Source organism: Epargyreus clarus, unplaced genomic scaffold (assembly GCF_041222505.1).
Source record: "Epargyreus clarus isolate Ecla_fem2 unplaced genomic scaffold, WU_Ecla_fem_2.2 ptg000007l, whole genome shotgun sequence".
NCBI classification, from domain to species: domain Eukaryota; kingdom Metazoa; phylum Arthropoda; class Insecta; order Lepidoptera; family Hesperiidae; genus Epargyreus; species Epargyreus clarus.
This window is the reverse complement of record NW_027332215.1, coordinates 19,899,591-19,923,944: the sequence shown is the minus strand read 5'-3', so window position 1 is coordinate 19,923,944 and position 24,354 is coordinate 19,899,591. Positions and strand designations below refer to the sequence as shown.

The following is a 24,354-nucleotide window of genomic DNA, read 5'->3' as shown; positions in this document are numbered from 1 at the left end:
CGAATCCCATTTCGGAAATTCAGATTATATATACAAGAATTGCTAGTTTAAAGGTATTAGGTATACAGTGGTTGCATAAAAAAACACTTCTTTTTATTATTTTGATTTTTGTTTAATTATTCCGAATCAACTATTAAGATTGCCATGCAATATAATTTTATTATTTATTTACAGGTATTGAAAATTATTGAATCATAAGTAGCTTTATGAAATAATGCCTTTATTCAGTAAGTATAGAAAATGTCACAAAAACAGAGCGTGTAATAATAATGGACAGAATAGAATTGCATTTCAGAGTATTGAATTACAAATAAATATTAACAACTCTAGTCTTATATTATTTTGTTGTTTCAACTAACTAAGACAGTAACAATAAAAAATAAATAGGTATTGTTTATTATATGTACTTGTGTCAAGGAAATTTGAATTTACATAAAAGAGCTCAAAATTTACAATAAAATATACAGCAAATATAAAAATAATTTTCAATTTGTACCTGATTGTGTTGTCTTATAAATAACACAACATCAAATAATTATTTGCTAAAATTAATAAAAACCAACTTACTAAACTAAAATTGTATCTAGACCACTAAGCTGCTTTATCCAAAAACATTCTTGTGGAGTATAAAATGTGTATTAAAAGGAATTCCGCCATATAAACGGGGCGAATCAATTTAACTGATGCTTCCAAAGAGTCCAATTTCAAACGCAATTTTTATATAAAAATGCATATAAAAGCAATCGTAAAATATTATGTGTAATGTTTGTAATACAACAATTACAATCACTATGCATGTCCATTTCTCTATATATCTGTTGTACTTGTTACAACCTATTTAATATTTGTAATCAAGTAAGGTGTGTACGAAACACATGGATTCTCAAGTCTGATACTCGTCGACAAGTATGGTACATTTGTACGAAGCTTTTCTATAGCCGTATATTGAATATGTTATTTTAGCTGATTAATTAAAATCTTGCAATTCCTGGCTAGTCGTGAAGTTGTCTAGTCTTCGTGTTGCCGTAGAGTACTAGGACATGTTACATATAATAATTACAAATCATTATAAAATATAATAGATAATAACATCATTTGATTTCTCTAAAAATTGGTTTATTCCAAAACACGGACCGCGTAATAAAAATTAGTGATATTCTGTGTTACTTGATCACACAACTCATTTTTAGTTACAGATTTCAAATGACAAATAGCAATTATACAATATTTCCATAAAAAAAATAATTTTATTAAAAAAATTAAATTGATTATATCTTGATTTATTGCGGCATAAAAGAGTGATCCGACGATATAATTCCGTGCAAACATACTGCCGTGCATTTACTACATGTATACATTAAAATGGACATTTCATTGTGTGTTACTAAGTTACATCTTAATATTACTTACAATGCTACGTTCCAAACACCAATTGAAGTGGAGAGTGAAGAGTGTAATAAGTTACAAGTTGTTACATAGTTTTCATAACCTGTTTTTCATGTATGTAGCTATATGTTATCATCCACTGTACAATAAGGCCCGTTAAAAATAATCTATCCAATGTTTTGCCTACCAAAGATAGTAATTTGACGATTTCTTCATATGCCCTTTATTTATTCAATCTATTCGTTGTATTGCCTACAAAAGTTTCAAATTCAACGATTTTGGTCGGCAAATATTGGATTGGTGATTATTAATAACTGTTGGAAGTCGAATGATTAAATATTCGGTGATATACATAAAATACTACGACGTGGACCGACATTCGAGTGATGTTCACATTTACCAAATATTGACTAAAATATTAAATTAAATATAAAATACAATTGCATTGAAATATTTATTTAATATAAATTAATATTGTAAATTGTTCCTAAGTTGAGATATGTATAGAAAGTACTGATCGTAATTGTGATTAGAGTAGTAATTAATTATTAAATTACTGATAAATAACAACTGAATTATTAACATATAGGCTTAAAATTAATCTTCTATTTATTACATCGTAATGTGTTTAATGGAGTTCTATTATTTATTTATCGATGCAATATAGTCGTTGGGTATGTACCGCATGTGTTGAGGCCTTCAAAAAAGAGCAATTTTCGTCTGAAATCAATGACTCTTAAGTAAAATTTGTACTGTATTTAAGTTACTATTCCTAACAAGTAGTATTGGAGCAAGATGGTATTGCGATAAATGTTCGCTGCTGTTTAAGATAGGACCAAAAAGTACAGAAAATGGGACACTTGAGTACAAAGAATTATAGTTGGTTAGTCAATAAAAACATGGACACGCCACAACAATTCACTTTTGGGATTTATGGCCATGGTTGTAAGGTGTGTATTTCTTGTGTAAAGTAAATTGCTCCCGAAACTGTAGTAACCGAAACCATTTAATGTTATTCAAGTAAAAGTGGACTAAAAATAAATAGTTTTCTCTGAAGCACAATAATGGTCTTGATTAAAATGTTTTAGTAGATAAAATTAAAGCCACCCAAAGATTGCTCCAAAAACCCCATCCATAAAAAATCTCCCAGCAAATCTATATCGCATCGAAAAATACACAAAGCAATTAGAATACCCCAAAATCAAAGTAATATAATAATTATTAAACATGAACTAAATATAACAACAACATAAAATCATATAATACTAATCTAAATGTGAAGCGTACACAATTGAAACCTATTTATTAGATTTAACACCATTGTTTAGTTTCTTGTATTCGACAAAGAGGTCTTGCACGTCTTTCAGGGATGTCTCGATCTGTTGTACGAACGCAGTTGAACTCTGAAAAGAACAATATATACTTAATAATGTTTTAAATGCATTATTGATAAGGTGTTAGAACTCTGTGGTTGGACTCTAATGGGAGCACCACCACACCTATTTCTACCTAATTACGGCAGTGTTAAGCGCTGCTGTGTTTTGGTTCGAAGGGTGTGGTGGGGTAAGCTTAGTTCTCAGAGGTCAGCGCATTTTGTCCCTGTAGTTCCGGGACTAGAATAGGGCTACGGTATCCTGCCTGTCGTAAGAGGCGACTGAAAGGGGGCTTCCGGGGTTGCGGGCGGCAAGAGTGGGAGCTCGAACCGTCCGGAGAGCAACCCCGGGAAGCATGCATGCATGTGTGGTCGCATGCCGTCGTAAACACCAGGTGTGCGGGAGGAGCGTAAAGTGCTCCCCCAGGGCAGAGCCCGCCCGGGGCATCGCGCTCGGAGGACTCCGGTTGTGTTCCATCGGAGATCCCGGAGTTCTCCACTAAGCGCTGAGGTCGGCCACCGGGCGGGTTTTAGTGCGTAAAAATCCCACATAACCCGGCGTCCTTTTGAAGGTTTCCCCGTCGAAAACAAAATGGGGTTAGCGCATTTGTGGGCGACCTCAGGTAGGAATCTAATTTTACCTGCGGTTGATTATAGATGTCCATGGGCGGCAGTAGCCACTTACCATCATACCATCACCATACCGCATGCTCGTTTGCTACCCCTATATGATAAAAAAGACAAAGATCAAATTTTTAAACCACTAGACCAGTGTTCCGGCATACTGGTGTACCGTGATCATTAGTTGGTGTGCCGCGGAGAAATAAGATTATCTTAAAAAATTATTTTAGTAAGTAGTAAGGGTAAGTGAAATATCTACACAAATCACGCGAGCGCACGAGCGAGGCATTTTGTTTCGATCATCTAATTCATTGGTTTAAATAAATATTGTTAATATAATTTAAAAACTAATTTTTAATATGTGGTGTACCTCCAAAAAATTTAGTTTTCCTAGATGTTGCACTTGAACTTGTTGCAATTGAACACTGCACTGACAACCACTGCTAAACCTGTCAAAGTATGCAATTTTTTTTCTTACGGTGAGAGGGCAGCTCTTCTTGCTGGAGACGTGGAAGAACACCATGTCCTCGCCCACGATGATGTAGGAGACACCGTAGCCGTCGTCCGCCACCGGACCGAAGCCCCCGCCGGCGCTCACACACTTCGGATACTTCTTCAAGTTCAGAAGATTGGTTTGACCTGTTTAATACACATTTAGCTTAGTTTTGTTAACATCAGAAGAAGTTTCAGAAGACCAAATAAGCCAATTCATTTTTTTTAACTGTTCAATATTAGAAATCTATTTATTGCAGACAGGGCAAATATACGGCAGATTTCAGGACTCAAAATTCCTACGATATCGGATAACACAAAGAATTGATTCCTGATATAAGTGAAACACCTAATTTTTTTTCGCTAAGCTGTTTCGCCAGTTACCTCATATGTTGGTATTTGTATGATATAAATCGGTTCATATGTATTTTTACGCTTTTAAAAAAAGCTAAACAGATTTTAACGTAACTTATGTGCAAAAACACAAGAACTTTGCACGGAGGAAAGCCCATCGGATCCCATAACATATTGGGATTAAAAAGTAAGACAAAACAAATATCGAATTGTTTATTTTTGTAACATTATGGGTCCGTACATATTTGATGGAAAATGAGTCGAGCGTATCAGACGTTGTATGCTCGACGCACTAACGCATCATCGCTTAGGTGTGAAACGTTGAATGTTTTATTATATAATTGTCTGTTCTAGCGTAACGCGACCGATAATACGTGACGCATTTTCCGTCAGATATGTACCGACCTTAACAGATGATTAGAAAGAAATAACTTTATTACGTAATGCATTGTTAGACACACATTACAACGACAATTTATCTTAAGTATTTACAAAATAGTGGGATATAGGTAAATAGAAAAATTAAGATACATAAAATGGCAACACAAATGAATAAAATAAATATAATAGTTAAATAAATACGTTACAGTATATCCCTATGCTTGTACATATACATTGCTTACGGAAAAGGCACTCACTCAGCATTAATGCTATTGTGTGTTGCACCACGGCGCTGGTTTTCAGTGAGGAGGACTTACCATGCGGTGTCTGACTGGTGGAGAGTCGCCAGGGCTCGTTGAACACCTCCTGCAGGAAGGGCGAATCCAGCTCGAGGTACTTGGAGACGACGTAGAGGCAGAACAGGTGACGGTCGATCCCGCGGCCGGCCATAGCGTCCTGGTAGCCAAGCTGGTGCCGCTTACTAGCCTTCACGAACAGCTCCATACGCTCTTGGATCTAGGGTAAAAAAAATAAACATCTTATTTATGTCTTAGATCTAAATGGATCTAATTTAAGTCCTTTGTAACGATTCATCAACAACCCATTACTGTCCCACTGCTGGGCACGGGTCTCCTCTCATAATGAGAAGGATTAGGCCATAGTCCACCGCGCTGGCCAAGTGCGTATTGGTAGACTTCACGTACCTTTTGAGATTTTTTTTTTATAAATCTCTCAGGTATGTAGGTTTCCTCACGATGTTTTCCTTCACCGTTTAGCAAGTGATAATTAGTTTCTAACGTTGTAGTTGTAACGATTGCGCATCTAAAATTCTAAACTTCACCGCTTAATTTTTTTTGGTGCCTAAATCCACTGTTCAAATAATAGAAGACTGAAATAATATATTGCTGCTTTGCACAAATAACGGCACAACTAAAAGAAGTTAATTCAACAGGAGAGCCACTTTAAAATTAGCAGCGTTTTTAAGCGTAAAGCAGCGTTGTATAATTTTATTAATCCTCATGTCAATTCATAAAATAACGACCACATGTTATCGGAACTATACTATATTGCCATAGATGAACATGTTGGTGACGCGAACCTTTAAGATGTCCCTTAGCAAAATCGTTAAATACGCCTAAAGTTTAGAATATACCGCAACACACGTGTGTATAAGTAAGTTAGGGACAGTTGCAGTTTTTAAGGCGCGATTTATTTCCACTGCGTTGTTATTTTCAGTTATTTCGAAAGTGAACTAAATTTTTAAACAAAATAGCTAATTTGATTAGCATTGGAGGCCTTAGAAAATCTTTCCGTAGCTTCTAACTTCCAAGATTAGAATTCAAAACGTACCGTAGCATTGGGGTCCTGCATGGACTTGACCCACTGCGAGCTCTCGATGGTGCAGGAGCGCACCGTCTCGGTACGGCCCTCGCGGAACAGCCTCGTCATGGAGGCTTCGTAGGTGAGACAGAAGCGGCCCGCTGTCCGGTAGTACGTTAGTTGTAGCACCAACTGGATGAACGCGTCGGGGGACACGCGGCAAGTCTTCATGAAACCTGACCACATGAAACAGAGGATCCCAGTATAGCATGAAGGTGGTAGAACCCTTTGAAGGTGGTAGAACCCTTTGAAGGTTGTAGAACCCTTTGAAGGTGGTAGAACCCTTTGAAGACGGTAGAACCCCTTTGAAGGTGGTGGAACCCATTGTGGTTCTACTCCGGCGGCACCACCGGCGCACCTATTTCTGACTCATAACAGAAGTGTTAAGCGCTGCTGTGTTCTGATTCGAATGATAAGGTAAGGGACAGATAAGGTAGTGGCGCATTTGTGGCCGACCTCAAGTAGGAATATCTAATCCTATCTGGGGTTGATTACAGATGTACTTGGGTGTCAGTAGCCACTTACCATTAGGAGGACTGCAAGCTCGTCCGCAACTCGTCCTATATTACAAATAAAGGACGACCTTCACCGAGCTAAATATCTCAAAAAATATATTACAAATGAGTTCACTATAAAATTTGTCCAGAATATGATTAATTTTTTCCCACCGGTTTGATTAATAGACAAATTACATACCAATCGAAAGTATGAAGCCTATAGAATATGCAACTATTTTTTCCCCGTTACAACCCTTGGGAAAGCAAGTATAGAAAGGTAGACAGATTCGACAGATTTCATTCGAATTTTATTCCATTCTGAAGTTGCAAATCGTATTAATTTGAGTTTATTACTTCAATACACACAATAACAAATAACATTACACGGATAAAAGCCGAAGCCAAAATTATTGTATGAAAATATGAGTACTTCAGCTAGTATTAAAAAGAAAATTATATACCATACAATAACTAGTTAAAGTTAATATTCCTCATTTTTGTAAGAAACAATAAAATATACCTTTTCCATATTTAGTGTACATCAGTATTCTCAAGTCGACGTCATTGAGAAGTTTCTCAGCGATAGAGTTGGATATATTGATGGCCTTCAAGAGCTCCTCGTTGTTAAGGTCCCATTGCAGCCTGGTTGGCGCTGGTGGCGGGGCCTCCACTGCTCCACGAGCGTTGCCGTCTGGGTTGTATCTGGGAAATATAAAATTGTTTACTAACCAAGAACTGCTCAAAGATCTTTAAAAGCAATGGGTGTCAATGAACTTTTTGGTCTTGCGGCACTTCCGCTACATGTATTGTACAAAAAGAAGTGTATGTAAAAAAAAAATTAATTACAAATAAAAAAACAAACTTAACTATACACTGTATGTTTTATTTTGTCGGTTTGTGTCTTTTTACTAAGAAAGAGTGAGTTAGAGTGTCAGAATATACAAAAAACGTTATAAAAATACTCACCCATACTCCAATTCCGACCATATAACGTACTCCCACAAGTGGCCCATGACTGGAGCGTCCGCCCTATCATAAACGAGATGAAAATAGATGTATTCTTTATAATAAAATGTTAATAAGCACCTTCTGAATAAAAAGATTTTTCAACCATATAGTGATAGGAAAATCATCATCATATTACTCTAAAATGATTACCCATATATGGATAAGAGAGAGAGAGAGAGAGAGAGAGAGAGAGTGAGATGTAAATTATGAGAAGAATGTCTTGACAATAAATGCTTTCGTATTAAGAACATAATTAATGAATTATCTTGCGGCTAACCTAACCTGAACTTGAATAAGTTTAATTACTGTATATATATATATATTTTACTTGTAATAAGTAGTCTTTAATTCATACATACACAAATAACTTACCACGTATGCTCGGTGTTGAAGCCGACCTATGAAGAGACAAATTAAGATCAGAAACATTTACACTATAATTAAATTAATCAACAAACAAAAACTAAACTTTTTATTATGCATTATTAAAGCAGCAGAAATGTTTGTTTCTTTTTTTTTTGGGTTATCATCTGCGATCAGTCTGTCGATTATAAACAGATGGGGTTCATCGGGGGTCATCAACCCATTACTATAATTGTCCCACTGCTGGGCTCGGGTCTCAGTTTAAGCAAGTGATAATTAATTTCTAATATAATTTCTTTGGAAAATCAGAGGTGGGTTTGAACCTCGGACCCCTCGTTCGAGAGGCAGAGTTTCTTAACCATTAGGCTATCACTGCTTCTAAACAGATGGGTTGCGTGTCTAAGGCATGGTGGCAACTTTATCGGACTTTCAGTCCCATATCGTCGAATATATCCCGCCGCTTTTTCAGGCGACATTCTATCACTGCAATTGATAGCTACCCCGCCAGTCGGTAGGGTGCCTCTGTAATCGACTTTTGTACTTTTCTCCATAACTACCTTTTAAATGCAGTAGAAATAATTCTTACTATTTCAAGGAATATACAACTTGAGCAAGAGTGCAAGATGTTGAATGAACTTCGTCCTAAGGCATTTATTTATAGTCGGCTACGACATAGAGCACTTAAAAAAGATGCACATCATCTCCCCTCCAAAACCGGCGATGCAAAATATGTTTATGTTCGGCATTTCAAAATAATTGCTATTTTGTAACGCATACGCATCAACCTATATAAATAACTTTCGATTTGTAACAATGTGGGGATATCTTGCAATCTTAAACACAAACACAAACAAAACAAACACTTTCTACACTCACAGCCCCACACTAGGATTCCCTGTGTCGTAGGTGCCATGGACACACATAGACAAATACACAAACACCCAGACCCAGAAATAGAAATCTAAATTCATCATTTTAATATCTGTCTGGACGGGGATCGAACCCAGGACTCTTTGCGCGTCAGACCGGTATGGTGACCGCTCCACCACGCGGGTTGTCAAACGTAATATTTTCATGAGTTACTCACAAAACCATTGGTGCTAAAGCAGAGGTTGAACGACTTGTCGAACCAGCGGTCGTACCCCTTGCCGTGCAGGAGCACTCTCCCGTACTGATCCAGTTTGTCCGAGTCATTCTCATCAAAGCCGTATTCTATGTCATCTACAACAATATATTCAAATATGTATTACACGGTTAAGAGTATGTGTAAAGGCATATAAGTTTTATAACCTTGTCTCATTCTCTAACTTAAAAGATCCAGAATGAATATTATCTCATTACTCTAACGTAATTTTTTAATTATAAATGGGTTACAAAACGTTTTATGTACCATGTGTTGTGACGAGGGCTACCCATGGCAACTATAAGTGCTAGTTGAATTCTATCACAGATATGTTACAGCCCATTAAGGCTATTGCTCCTTAGTTTTAAATCCATCTGGCGTTGATTAAAGATATCTCTAACCGGCTGTTGCTACGTAACATCAGGTAAGATGGTAGAACCCTCTGTAGTTTGATACAGGCGGCATCACCGCCACACCAATTTTTGCCAAACAGCAATAATAAGTGCTGCTGTAATATTTTGGTTTGAAGGGTGTGGTAAGAGAGACATACTTTTCCGAGGTTCCAGCTTAGTCCTCAGGGGTGGTGGCACCCTGTGGCAGATCTTAGGTAAAAATCTAATTTTATCTGGAGTTGATTAAAGATGTCCATGGATGGCTTTAGCCCCTTACCATTGTATTACATGCTCACCATTTCTATATATTACCTATATATAAAAAACACCTTTGTTGCTGCTTATTTGTTACTTTCATAATATATAAAAATTGCTATCGAGTGTAAAGTACATACCAAGACAAACGTTAAACGCAGCTCGTTCGATACAGTGCAGCGAAGTGCGGTTGTGGCCTCTATTGAAGTAGGTCTGCCTGATGTGCGCCCAGTGGGACCTCTCGCCCGCTGTCAGACCACCCACACGCTCCTCGCCGATAGCCGGCTCCGATTTATCGTCCAGGATTTGTTGGATTTGACTGAGAATATAGTTTTTGTTTAATGCTTTATTAATCTATAGATGGATAAAAAACGCTCGTTGAGTTTTAAGCCAACTTATCTGTGTTGCGCTTGTAGTTTAGACTTAAACGTAAACATTGTATAGTCCGCGCCAAACCTCTAGTCCGCTCTGAAGTTTTTGCGCGCTGGTTTAGTTAGCATATACTACGTAACGTAAGGGCACACTAACTACTAACGCAGCTATGTACCTGCGGGCAGCGGACGCGACTCATTTCTAAATTCAAAGCGGACTGGCAGTTAGGCGCTGACTATACAATGTTTATGTTTAAGTCTAAACTACGAGGATAACACAAACAAATCTAGATGGAATAAGTTAAAATTATATTGAGAGACGTAGGCTTTAAACTCACAAAGCGTTTATATCCATTTGTAAATTTATTATATTAAGAATATTTAATAGATTAAAAAATAGGGGAATTAACGTAAAACATAGTTTGCATTTTCACGGCGGACTTATTTTAAGAAGGTACCTAATTCTCTGCCTTTTTGGCTGAACTCTACCTTGTTTTAACGAGCAGGGCTACCTTGAAAGTGGTGGAACCCTCTCAGATTCGACTCCGTCGGCACCAACTGCCTAATAACACCAGTGTTACCCGCTGCTGTGTTCTAGTTTGAAAGGTGTGTTAAGGTACACACTTTTCTGAGGCATTCCAGCTTAGTTCTCAGGGGTACCTGCGCATCTGTAGCCACTTACCATCAGATGGACTGCATGCTCGTTTGCTATTCTTATGTTATAAAAAAATACTTACACCTGGATCTCAGCGGGGTTGAGCAACCGTCCTCGCAAGTAGACCAACACCTTGAAGTACTTCCCCTTGTGGTACACAGTCACGTGGGTGGAGTCTTGGTAGTGCACTATCTTGTCGGTCTCCACGCCAGGCACTCTGACCGTGTTGAAGAGTCGCTCGTATTGCCACGAACAAAGGGGCACCATGTTTTGTAGCATGATCTGTAAGGGAAATGTTAGGTAAATAAAAAATGTGTATAACAATTACGCTAAGACAATTCTGTTTTAGGCTCGGAGTGAGAGGCTAAAACGTTTGTCTGCCACACTGGCCAAGTGCGGATTGTTAGTCTTCACACACTCTATCAAAACTTAATACAGAACTTAGTATAGCATGTAAGTTCCCTTCACCATAACGGCTATATTTATAATATTAAGATTTAAGGAAAAAATAAATTCATAAAGACATCTTTGTAAAATTAGTTTTAAAAATTTCATAAAAATATGAAGAATTTCTTTAAACTGGATGATTCTAACATTTAATTTGAAAGATCATATTATGATTGGCGACAATTACAGATAACAAAGAAAATCTTAATATACCCATTACCCATACACAAAAACATAATCACAACGGAACTCATATTTCTGCCTTATAAAGGCAGTGTTAAAGAATGTTGATTTGAATGGTATGTAGAGAAGAGACACTTATAAGAAGCATTCCAACCAACATACTTCTCAGTAAGAACACATCTGTGTTAGGTACTCTAATCAATTTTGGATTGATAATATAAATGACAATATAAAAATACATACCGGTTCAAGTTCTTGTCTCTCAATAAGCCTGCGGAACTTAAGGCAGAAGTGTATGACAGTGCTCGCGCGCGCCGCTTGTATGGTGGTCGGTCGCAACAGGATGTCGGTGCCGTAGAAGTTAGAGTTCACCATCAGTGGTGAGCGACCACGGAGGTACACGTACTCCTCCCACCAATCAGACACGTAGTTGCTTGACCACCTGCAAGATATTATGTATGTTAATAGAGATTTTTTTTATAATATAGGAGTAGCAGACGAGCATGCAGTCCACCTGGTAAGTGACCACTGCCGCCCATGGACATCTGTAATCAACCCCAGATAGGATTAGATATTCCTACCTAAGGTCCGCCACAGATGCGCCGCTACGCCTGAGGACTAAGCTGGAACGCCTCGGAAAAGTATGTCTCCCTTACCACACCCTTCAAACCAGAACACAGCAGCGCTTAACACTACTGTTATGAGGCAGAAATAGGTATGGCGGTGGTGCCCCGGCGTCGAACCACAAAGGGTTCTACCACGAAACGTAACAGAAGTAACAGATATTACTTCTGTATGTTGTTTGAAGGTTGCAGACCGTGTGTAAGTAAGGTAAATGAAAGACAGGTCAGTCCTTCATAGGTCATCGAATCCACGACCAAATTAAAACATAAGATCTTAAGATTTGCATGAATAATAATATTCACACAATCAATTACATATATGTATTTAAAATGAGCTATCCAACAAATTTGTAGGAAAAAGATATGAGAGACTACACACACAGTCAACGAACAAAACAATACAAAAAGCGCTGATAAAAAAGTTGTTACTCAATTAATTATTTTCCTGTACTTGTTAGGTACTTGAAAAAGTATTAAGAAATAATACTATAATTTTACCGAAATATTACTTTAATACATCTGATTATACGATCAATTTTAAGCATTAATCTGCTTGTGGATACTGGATTTGATTTATCAACGAGAATTTGACAGTACGATAAGTATATTTCAAAGATAAAGTTCGGGAAATTAATTCTAATTTTTTATCTTGCATCTGTACTAGTAAAATATTGCGCATTTAGTTGCCGCTTGCGACCCAAAAACATTAATATTTTATCTTTACATCCGCATGCATATTATAATCTATAGCTTAGATTACTGGATTCTAAGTTACTACATATTTTTACTTGATTTATTTTAATAATTTTGCCAATTAGTAACTTTTGGAACTACTGAATGAATATACTTAATTTCAAATTTATAATAAAAGCAGGTAATTAAGAAATCACCCGACACACATTTCTTAACTTACTTCAAACGGAGTTTCATTAATTTTAATTTTTTATGTCTCCTCAAGGTTATCAACGTATTTTCAATCGACTTCCGCGGCAACTTAACTGGACTATTTTTTTTCGAAATGTGTAGTTACTGGTGGCCATAGTAGCCTTTCGAGCTTCACCGGGTTTTGGTGGCGAGCCCAAGGCTCAGTCGGAGCAATAACAATCCGCCTCTACATACAGGGATTGCAGCCGATCGAAGGGCTCCTTTCACGAGGCATGGACTAGTCATCAACAACCCATTATCGTCCCTCTGCTGGGCACGGCTCTCCTCTCAATCAATGAGAAGGATTAGGCCATAGTCCACCGCGCTGGTCAAGCGTGTATTGGTAGACTTCACATACCTTTGAGATTATTTTTTTATAAATCTCTCGGGTATGCAGGTTTCCTCATGACGTTTTCATTCATCTTCCTTTCTTGTAGTGGAACGACTAAGCTTCCACCTATCCAAATCCCACACAAGTCGAGATTACAAGTCAATCCCAATTGATATTTAGTCCATTCCTTACCGTATGGCGTATAACATCGCACAAATTAATCAATTATAATAAGATAACAAAGTGTACACAAACTTACCATGACTTCAATACTAGATATCTCTGGAGCTTCACAGCAATAGTTTCTTCGAACTCCTTCGCTAGTTTCTCCACTCTCTTATAGTTCTCATCATCGAGGAGCGGGCGAACACTAACCAGGTACTGAAAAAAAAAACAATTATGAATAAGTGGACGTTTTACGTCCAATATTAATTTTGTTCTACCACAGTTCAAAATTTGACAATTAACATAGCCAAAAATTGACCAATTTCGTACTTTTTTTTAGATAAATTTAAATAAGTAGGGCTCACTGCGCTGGTGTCGATGTAGTTCCTGCAAACCTTACATTTATCCAGCGGAAATAACAATTTTCTGCTGTTGGAGTTGTAAATGCATTCCACTTAATGATAAGTGCTCACTACCGCCTATTGCCATTATCAACACCATACAGAATAACGATTCTACTTAATCACACATATGTCCACTATGAGAAAGATATTTGTAGATGAATCAGTTACAGAAAGACAATGTTGCCCAAGTCCCCTATCCAGGGTTGCAGGGTAAAACAACCTATATATTAAAGGAGGTTATTAATCTGATCATTGACGGACTTGACCCTATAATCCCAGTTTCTCCTTAACTTTAAAGAGCGAAAAATTATGAAAAAATAAATAAACCTTAAAAGTCAATTATGTCAAAACAGTAAACATTTGGTTAGCATATTATAGGGTCAAATCCGTCAGTAATGACCTAATTAATAACCTTCTTAAACATATAGGTCGACTTACCCTGTAATCCTGTAGAAGCTAATTTGGTAATTAGAAGGTGGTCGAACCCTTTGTGGTTCAACCTCGGCGGCACCACCGCCACACCTATTTCTGCATAACAACAGTGTTAAGCGCTGCTTTTTTCTAGTTTGAAGGGTGTGGTAAGGGAGACAAACATTTCCGAGGCGTTCCAGCTTAGTCCTCAGAGGTAGCGGCGCATCTGTGGCCGAGCTTAGGTAGGAATATCTAATCCTATCTGGGATTCATTCCAGATGTCCATGGGCAGCAGTAGCCACTTACCATCAGGTGGACTGCATGCTCGTCTGCTACTCCGATATTACAAAAAAATCCAATACATATTTACCCGTCTCATAGTATCCTTGACCGCTGGTAGTGGGAGTCTAGGCAGAGAACCCTGGAAGCTGTACAGGCGGGGCTTGTTCCACCCAGACAGGACCTTCACCACGCTGACCCATAGCATCGTTTTCAACGATATCTTAGACCCGGGCGCACGATTTTCGTACATCCAACCCTGGAGAACAAAGATAACAATAATCAATTTGATTAGAACGAACGGCAGACGCGGAGGGTTCCGGGATCGAGCCCCGGCGAAACCGTTATCTGAATTTACATATCTGTAGCAGAGTGATATTTAATCTGTGGTGAGGTGCGGAGTAGCGGGAGAAATTGACTTTTGGCGGGAAGCCAACTGTCATAATTGCCATAGTTATAAAATATTTATAAAAATACATCATCTCCCTCTAAATGTTTCTTTTATCGTGATACACTCTAGAAATATAGCATAATATATCTTTTTTAGGTTTGCGTGTTTGTGTATTCGTCTTTGTGTGTGTTCATGGCTCCCATGTCACTGTCAACTGTCATAATTGCCATAGTTATAAAATATTTATAAAAATATACCATCATCTCTAAATGTTTCTTTTATCGTGATACACTCTAGAAATATAGCATAATATATCTTTTTTAGGTTTGCGTGTTTGTGTATTCGTCTTTGTGTGTGTTCATGGCTCCCATGACAGGGAATCCTAGTGGTGCTGTTAGTGCAGAAAGCGTTAAAAAGAAAGACCTCTTGTTTACAATGAAATGATATGAAAAGCATAATAAAGAAGATATTATACAAAAAGATATTATTCGACAGCTTAAATAGCTTTAATATTCATGGCGTAAATGATATTTAATTCAGATATGAGTTCATTCATCGAAAATGTAGGTACACCTCTGAGTAACCTTTAGATTTCTGGTTAGTTCAATAGCCTTCATGAGGATATTAAACGTGTATAACTTGTAAAAAGATGTGAAACCAAAATTATGTCGTAAAAAGTTTGTGACTCAGTTCAATCTTCTATCATTGCTTGAAGGTCCTTTAAATCGGTCTCTTCATTATAAGATTGGGCTATTTTTAGGGTCCCATACCCAAAGGGGGAAAACGAAACCCTATTACTAAGCCTCCACTGTCTGTCAGTCTGTCACAGGGCTCTATCTCCTGAACCGTAATAGATAGACACTTGATTTTTTTACAGTGTATATATGTTGATGGCCGCTATAACAATAAATACTAAAAATAAAAACGTTGGAAATAAATGGGGTTCGCCATATAAGATACTGATATTTTTCGATGTTATTCGCTGTATCTATTAAACCGTAATAAGTAGACCGTTAAAATTTTCATAATTCTTACCTTGTACATGAGAAGTAACTTCAGGAGATATCTCATGAAGAATATTACTGACAGCCACATAGTGAGAGCTGCTAAGAGACAAGCTATCACTTGCCACATAGTTGACGTGCTGTAACAAAAGAACGAACGGTACTCTGCAATAGGTTTTTAAAATCGAACTAAGGAGTTAAAATACTCTATATAAACTATTTTCTTGTACTATCCTCTTCGGCCGTTATTCACCAAAATTTACCCAAAATTTTACCACCAAAGATATAGTAACGTCCATTATTATGCCGTGGTAATGAAAAACGCAGTACAAAATGATTATATGCAAAATGATCGTTCCGAGAAAAATGCGTTTAAATTAGGGATTAGTATCTAATCTACTGCAAATACTGCATATTTCGTTACGTTATGACAAATTTCCAATTAAAAAATCATTATTTTCTTCCTATCATGGTCTTCTAAATTTTTTTTGCAAAAATGTGAATTGCTCCAAAATGACGACTACTGCATTTTATTTTATTACAATAAAGGACCATAGAAGAGCTTGTTTTTTCTGTTTCATGACGAGGACATTATAAATAAAATCGATGTATCGAATGTTTTGCTGAAAATTGACATTTGACAAATATCATATTAATAAAGGGATATAAATAGATATGGACAATATTTCTAAGAGTGCGCACTCACGGAGCGTTTCATTTCTACACCAACGCGCGGTCGCGGCTTTATTTCAAAACCTACGGAACGTAGTCGCCGGAGTTACGTAGGAGCCGTAGAACGGATAGAGCTATATAATCATGTTGTCCGTGGTTGCAGCGGATACAGCAGACAATCACACGTAACGCGGAAACAAACGCACCATGTTTAATGACTATCTTCTAGGAATGATTAGGTAGGAAGACTTCCATTCACATCAACTGGACCCGTGGCGGTCCTCCACGGTTCGGTTCGCACGGTAATTTATGCCGCGTACGTGCATAATATGGAATTAACTCCCTGAGGTATTCCCTGAGCGCTATGACATGGGGCTCTTCAAGAAAGGTGCAAAAACACCTCTCCTTCAAAGCCGGCGATGCATTGGCGACTCCTCTGGTGTTGCAAATGTCCATAGGCGACGCGCGACTGTTTTATGCCTTATCGTTAGGTATACATATAAAAAATACATTTTCATTATTCTACGAATGATGCGGTTCGTGCGAGCGTGGAGGAGGCTGAATAACGCTCCGTGAGTTAAAAGCCTAATTCATACTGATATGTACGACAGCGTTCTATTATGTGCCGCCATGGGGGATTAATGGAAGTCAATACATGTTGCCTTTTAATGTTAGGTCGCAATTGACCTTATTTCTGACAGAAATAGGTGCGGCAGAAGTGTTAACCCCAAGTATTTTTATATAATGGAACCGGCAATTTTCACTAAATTAGGAGATTTTCGCCGCACATAAGCTATTGTATTATGAAGAGAATTTAAATAAATTTTGCACGGTGTTGGTATCTTTTAAAGCAAAATATTAGTACTTCAAAGTTAAAAAAATAAAAAAGAAAACCTAATGAGTAATGGAAAACCTTCTTTACATCTATAGACAAATTAAAGTCAATTTAGTTTTTTTTTATAACATAAGAGTAGCAGACGAGCATGCAGTCCACTTGATGGTAAGTGACTACCGCCGCCAATGGACATCTGTAATCAACTCCAGATAGGATTAGATATTCATACCTGAAGTTGGCCACAGATGCGCCGCTACCCCTGAGGACTAAGCTGGAACGCCTCGGAAAAGTCTGTCTCCCTTACCACACCCTTCAAAACGGAACACAGCAGCGCCTAACACTGCTGTTATTAGGTAGAAATAGGTGTGGCGGTGGTGCCGCCGGAGTCGAACCACAACTGGTTCTACCACCATCTAAACTTATAAGTTGTATATACTCGTAAAATACTCACCCGGGTAATACAGCTAACGCCTTATGTACTAATCCTAAGGGTATATTGAAGCCCCCGAAGTGGGCAGCCACCAGAAGTGTCCAAAGGACGTACAGTGACTGGAGATGGCCGGGATAGACACCATTGTTGACACTATTCTGTGAACAAAATGACTTGTTTATACTATGGTAGTAGTAAACTATAGCAGCAGTGATAGCCTAGTGGTTAAGAAACGCGGCCCCTCGATCGAGGGGTCCGAGGTTCAAAACCCAGGCACGCACCTCTGATTTTCAAATTTACGTGCGTATTAGAAATTAATTATCACTTGCTTAAACGGTGAAGGAAAACATCGTGAGGAAACCTGCATACCTGAGAGATTTATAAAAAATCTTAAAGGTATGTGAAGTTTACCAATACGCACTTGGCCAGCGCGGTGGACTATGGCCTAATCCTTCTTATTCTGAGAGGAGACCCGTGCTCAGTAGTGGGACAGTAATGGGTTGATGATGATGATGATGATGTGTAAACTATAACGTTGCCGGTGGCAGTTGCCACTTACCATCAAGTTGTCCACTTGATGGTAAGTGGCAATCTCTCTCGTCTGTAACTTTAAAGTTATATTAGTTTTGAAGGTAGAACCCATTGTGGTTCGATTCCGGCGGCACCATCACTAACTCACATATATGTGCCGATTGCCGTATGCTAATTTAAACGAACAGAATGATAAATAATTGTCTGACATCTACAATTAACCCATTAATTGTATCCTATTCTTAATCTCCGTTTGTATGTTATGTCGCTATAATTGATCTACAGATTCTGATACCGTTATACTGTGGTTGATGTAGCTAATTATATCAATCCCATATATTACTGTGGCTGCACCTTTGAAGGTGGTAGAACTTTTTGTGGTTCGACTCCGGCGGCACCACCGACACACTTATTTCTGCCTCATAACAGCAGTGTTAAGCGCTGCTGTGTTCTGGTTTGAAGGGTGTGGTAAGGAAAATCTACCTTAGTCGAACTACAAAATGCCTTGCTACCACCTTTAAATGGAATGTCTGTATTAATAAAATAGCATTTATCTAAAAATATATTTTAATAACAATATTTTCTGCAGTTAACTCGACTGTCTGCAGGTATTAAAACAATAAAGTTTGGGGAAAACAAAAGATTTACACTCGATTGTAATAATCAATCAATCCAATTTTGCCTACTAAAGATCGACATTTGACAATTTTGGCATATAGAAATTGTAAAATTGTAACTATCTGTGGCGCGATTTTTTTGCATAGATTGATTATTAAAATTTATAACCTGTTTTTTTGTAAGTAATACTAAACTGGGACATCTATTAATATTTTGGATTTTCACTTTTAATTTCTATTTATCTATCGTTATTTCTAAACATCTTCGAGTTTATAAGCATACACAGAAGCTGTCAATTTGCAAAATATTATTTACTAAGTCATATAGGTACTATAATACTACATAGGTAATCTATCTCGAAACTTATAAGAATTGAAGTGCAAGTCTGTACATCGAATATATTTGCAAAAAGTAATTAGGAGTATTGAGAATAAATAATAATAGTAAATTCTAGTAATTTTAGATTTTTTTCTGTCTGTGTGATTGAAATCGCATCACGCCAAACGTGTTAAGTATATTCATAATCCGTATCTCGGCTGAACATTTGGTCTTTATTTAAATCTATTAAAGTTATAACAATTTAAAGTTAGAAGAAATTCCTAAAATTACATGACGTGTAAGCGAACTTCAATTTACCGTCCTTGATTGTTTACGTAAAAAAAATTAACAAAAAATACAACCCACTTCTATTTCACTACAAAGAAAAAAATAATTGAAATAAATGTTGGTTTAGTACAAAGTTCTGAAGTCGGCGCTCAATATTCTCGTATTTCGTTTAATAATGGCGTAAACAGCGTGTCCAATATTATTACATACTTAATGATAAAACTGACAAACGCACGAACGCCCCTAGGATTTTTGAAAGTTGCCCTCGATTTCTCTGGTCTGCCATCATCAGACCCTGATTTCCTTATAATGGGACCTTGGAAATATCTTTCTTCCAACAAGAAAAAAACATTAAAATCGGTTCAAAAACGACGAAGTTATCGGCGAACAAACATGAAAAAAAAAACATATATACGGTCGAATTGAGAAACCTCCTCCTTTTTAGAAGTCGGTTAAAAATGCGAACGAAGTCGCAGGCATAGCTGGTTAATAAATATGTTTATAACACTTAAGCGTAACAAATACATATATAGAAAACAAAACACACTCGTAGGTAGGTATATGCGTGAGAACAAAACTCATCTTTACCCGCAAAGAGATAAGGATCAATACAACAGGAGTACTAGGTACATCCTAGCACGATCACCTGCGACGTAGGCGACAACAGAGTCCTAATTGGATAAATTCAATGTCATTGGGGATTGGTTTCGCAAGCATCCCGGTTAGTAGGAAGCAAACGTAACGTTAGCTATTTTTATACTTCTGTATGGGGATCGTACAAATTCAAGTACAATCCAAGGGTAAACAAAAAGCGGGTCACCTTATGTAACATGACTCTTTTGACGTCACATTTGGATATTATTATGAAGTTATACTTTAATAGTCAATTATAGATTTAATGATTTAAAAAATATATATTCGGGACCAATCAAGGATTTTTAGATGAAACACATATTAAATAATATAATCAAAAATATACGTACCTATATGATCATTTTATAAAAAAAATGTTTGAATTGTTTAAATGGAATACTCTAACGTTATTAATCACTGAGGCGTAAACCCCGTTATTAATACTCAATCTCTCCAAAGTATTGCCTACTAAATCCGAAAATTGAAAACTACTGTTAACTAGAAACTGTTAAATTTCGATCTTTGGTTGACAAATGCGATATATTATTAGCGGGCGCATAGATTACTAAAGATACTTCGCCGCCTTGAAATTTAATGAAGCCACAAACGGCTCATATTAGTAAGTTCTTTTTTGAATTCTTGACAAATAAAAACATGTTTCGAGACAATTTACGAATAAATAACTAATACTGCGTAATTTACGTAATAAATAAATAATTATTTCAAATATTTTAGGGACACTTAAGCACGGAGATGTGGCAAAACTTTTTACGCAACTATTTCAATTCTCAAAACTGGGTACATTTTCTTGTTAGGAGAGAGTAATCTTTACTAATCTATGAGCGGGCGTAAAACAATTATAAAAATCTACTAAGTTGCAAGCATTTGAACTGCATCCTGATCTATATCTAATCAGCAAAATAAATATGTCAACAACGACAAAAGCGTTATATCTAATGTCATTAAAAACGATACCGGTTATTAATTATTGATAAAACAAAGAAGATTCCGTCGGATTATATAGAGTCGCGTCACGGAATGCCTTTGATTAATTCGGTGTTAGCTCTACCGTAAAATATTCTAATATGATCCGAACACAGGTAAAATAGGAGTGAGTAAGAATCCTGATTTATGCATTTACTTATCTAAAAAACAGACTAAAAAGGTGATATTGTTTAATATCGCCATGTGATTCTTTCCATTTAAATCTTGTCACAATGTTAAAATCCACTTGAAGAAAGAATACATAATGGTTGAAAATATTATATCAATATTTGAAAAGTAACATATCACTTCAAAAGAGACAAAACCTGATATAGGTACATTATCCATTTTGATACTGCTCATTTTTGCTATCTAACATTATAAAATATTGTATATAAATGTATACTTAAAGATATCTACTAGCCTGAAGTTCCAATAGCCTCATGACGATTTTCATTGTGTTTTTCCATCGACGAGCAAGGTAAGAATGGAATGACGGCTAAATAATTGAAACTCTCACCTCGTGCGAAAAAACTATTGATCTGTAAATAGGTAGGTGGGCTGGGGGACACGTGTCTTTTAAATAATGCCATTGTAGACTGAATACTGTCTATAATACATAAGATGTCTAGACATGATACTGCTCTTGCTATTATTTGTAAATGAAAAAGAAATATTCCTTTTTTATTTTAATTAGATGACTCAGTAAACTTTGAATACCTAAAAACGACTTGACTGTAGCTTCATAATCTATTATCAATGCCAATCAACCTTCTCCATTACAATTCATTGTCACCGATCACATTGGCCGAATCGTTTAATTACATATTATTATCTTAAACTAAGCCTAAATTTTGATAAAATTGGTAGTTAAAAGATAAATTGCTAACATTGATTTGTTAGGAAACTGTGTGTGTCTATAGACGTCACACCTAGCTTTAGAAATTATACAACTTTACGACACCTTATACGAGTACTTATATGATTATTGATTACATAAATAAATAGATAATATTGACTAAAAATTTACATATACTTAAATTATTACGCGCGAAGTCTACTAACATTGCATGGATACATTTAGTATATTTTTGATTTGAAAATTCGACAACTCCGTGGCTTAAATGCAGACGGTACAACGCAATACTGGTTATTTGTTTACAGTATAGTTTTAAAGATTGAAATAATATGCTATCCACCGGATAGTGAGTGTATTAGAGATAGACTCCTGAAGTCCAAATGCTACAACTCCGTGGCTTAAAAGCAGACGGTACGACGCAATACTGGTTATTTGTTTACAGTATAGTTTTAAAGATTGAAATAATATGCTATCCACCGGATAGTGAGTGTATTAGAGATAGACTCCTGAAGTCCAAATGCTACAACTCCGTGGCTTAAAAGCAGACGGTACGACGCAATACTGGTTATTTGTTTACAGTATAGTTTTTAAATATTGAAATAATATGCTATCCACCGGATAGTGAGTGTATTAGAGATGCACTCCTGAAGTCCAAATGCTACAACTCCGTGGCTTAAAAGCAGACGGTACAACTCAAGACTGGTTATTTGTTTTCAGTATAGTTTTAAAGATTGAAATAATATGCTATCCACCGGATAGTGAGTGTATTAGAGATGCACTCCTGAAGTCCAAATTCTACAACTCCGTGGCTTAAAAGCAGACGGTACAACGCAATACTGGTTATTTGTTTACAGTATAGTTTTAAATATTGAAATAATATGCTATCCACCGGATAGTGAGTGTATTAGAGATGCACTCCTGAAGTCCAAGACGATTGTCTCATATGTACCTATGTCAGTTGTCATCCACAATAAAACCTGTGGCGATGGTATCTCCCCGTTCGATCGGTACTGGTTATCCGTTCAAAGTTGTTCACCTGTTCTGGTTTGAAGGGCACACGATAGGCCCATGATCATATTTATGTGGTGGCCTACAAGTGCAGTCTTTGGGAGCAGCAAGTAATATCTTATTAATTTTAAATAGGATCTTTATAGAATTTGCATTTTCGTCAGGATTACTTGGTTTTAATAACCACTTAATATCAGGTTGATTACGTTCGCGTTGGTTACTCATAATAATTAAATTTGTGCCTCATAAACTATTTGTACGATTAGATAGATATCTATCTATCTATATCTTTATATATATATTTCTTATGTGCGTGTGTATGTCACTGAACTCCTCCTAAACGACTGGACTGATTTTGATGAAATTTGTTGTGTGTGTTCAAGGGGACTTGAGAATGGTTTAGATTCACAATTTAGTCCGTGGGAAAAGGTTTTTTTTAATTAATTTTTAATTCGTAAGTAGCTATAGAATCGGAAACTATGCATTTGATCAAGTGATGATCTTTAGCAAAGTTGTTGTCCAAGAGCCCACGAGGGTTTGGGAGTTGGTAAGACCAATTTTCGGCAGATGGCACCACTGTCATTCCAATGCAGGTACAAATTTTCCGTTTTATGTATGTCACATTATTTCTTTAAAATGCAAGCGAAGCCGTGGGCACCACTAGTATTGTATAAATTAATTATCCGAATACGATTGTTATATTATGTTTATAAGTATTTAAACGCTCGGCTGTGAGTTGGGCAAATTTCAGTTTTTATTCAGTGACCTTAGTGGAAATTATATGAGGAAAACAAAAATATATTCGATAAATTAACATATCTACACCTACCTATACCTAATGTATAAAAGTAACCTACAAGAAGAAATTAGGTCCGTTTAAAATTTCGATCAAGAATACCAAGAAGTTGCTATTGTTGATCGAAGGTTTAAAAACGTAGAATGTACAAGTTTTGGAATGCCGTTCTCTACCACAAATAGTTGTGAGATCTGAGGAAAAAATAGTAGATTAATTTGTTTAGTATCTATCTATGGGAGCAACTATCCAACAAGTTTGTCATATTATTTATTTAATTAAGTAACGAACATTTTCATTTGTAGATTATTTATTTAACTTGCGATTGCCAAGTCACTATGATTTACAATTATTGTACTTTTATACATATTTGGATATATTTATTATATACCTATTATAGGTATAACAAAATCTACGTTATATTGGCGCACATGTGGGGCGCAATTTGTTATGTATGCATACATTTGAATTAGATATTGTAGTTTTTGCTGTAGGACTACGTTGTGAGATTTGCATTTGGTCTTATATAACTAATAGGAACATTTGGTACACTTTGTTCTTTTCGGGATTATA

General features: G+C 36.6%; 1 protein-coding gene across 1 annotated transcript in view; it reads right to left on the bottom strand.

Moving 5' to 3' along the window:
• Positions 1 to 203: 203 nt before the first annotated feature.
• whd (carnitine O-palmitoyltransferase whd) overlaps positions 204 to 24,354 on the bottom strand; it is a 35,941-nt gene continuing 11,790 nt past the window's right edge. Inside the window, exons 3-17 of the mRNA XM_073075035.1 lie at positions 17,771 to 17,907; positions 15,844 to 15,952; positions 14,509 to 14,676; positions 13,418 to 13,539; positions 11,524 to 11,722; positions 10,733 to 10,932; positions 9,765 to 9,943; positions 8,942 to 9,075; positions 7,864 to 7,889; positions 7,450 to 7,512; positions 7,004 to 7,185; positions 5,957 to 6,162; positions 4,924 to 5,122; positions 3,858 to 4,018; positions 204 to 2,789 (exon numbers count right to left, since the gene is read on the bottom strand). Coding sequence (XP_072931136.1) covers positions 2,685 to 2,789; positions 3,858 to 4,018; positions 4,924 to 5,122; positions 5,957 to 6,162; positions 7,004 to 7,185; positions 7,450 to 7,512; positions 7,864 to 7,889; positions 8,942 to 9,075; positions 9,765 to 9,943; positions 10,733 to 10,932; positions 11,524 to 11,722; positions 13,418 to 13,539; positions 14,509 to 14,676; positions 15,844 to 15,952; positions 17,771 to 17,907 — 2,190 coding nt within the window. The 3' untranslated portion in view covers positions 204 to 2,684. The remainder of the gene's footprint in view (positions 2,790 to 3,857; positions 4,019 to 4,923; positions 5,123 to 5,956; positions 6,163 to 7,003; positions 7,186 to 7,449; positions 7,513 to 7,863; positions 7,890 to 8,941; positions 9,076 to 9,764; positions 9,944 to 10,732; positions 10,933 to 11,523; positions 11,723 to 13,417; positions 13,540 to 14,508; positions 14,677 to 15,843; positions 15,953 to 17,770; positions 17,908 to 24,354) is intronic.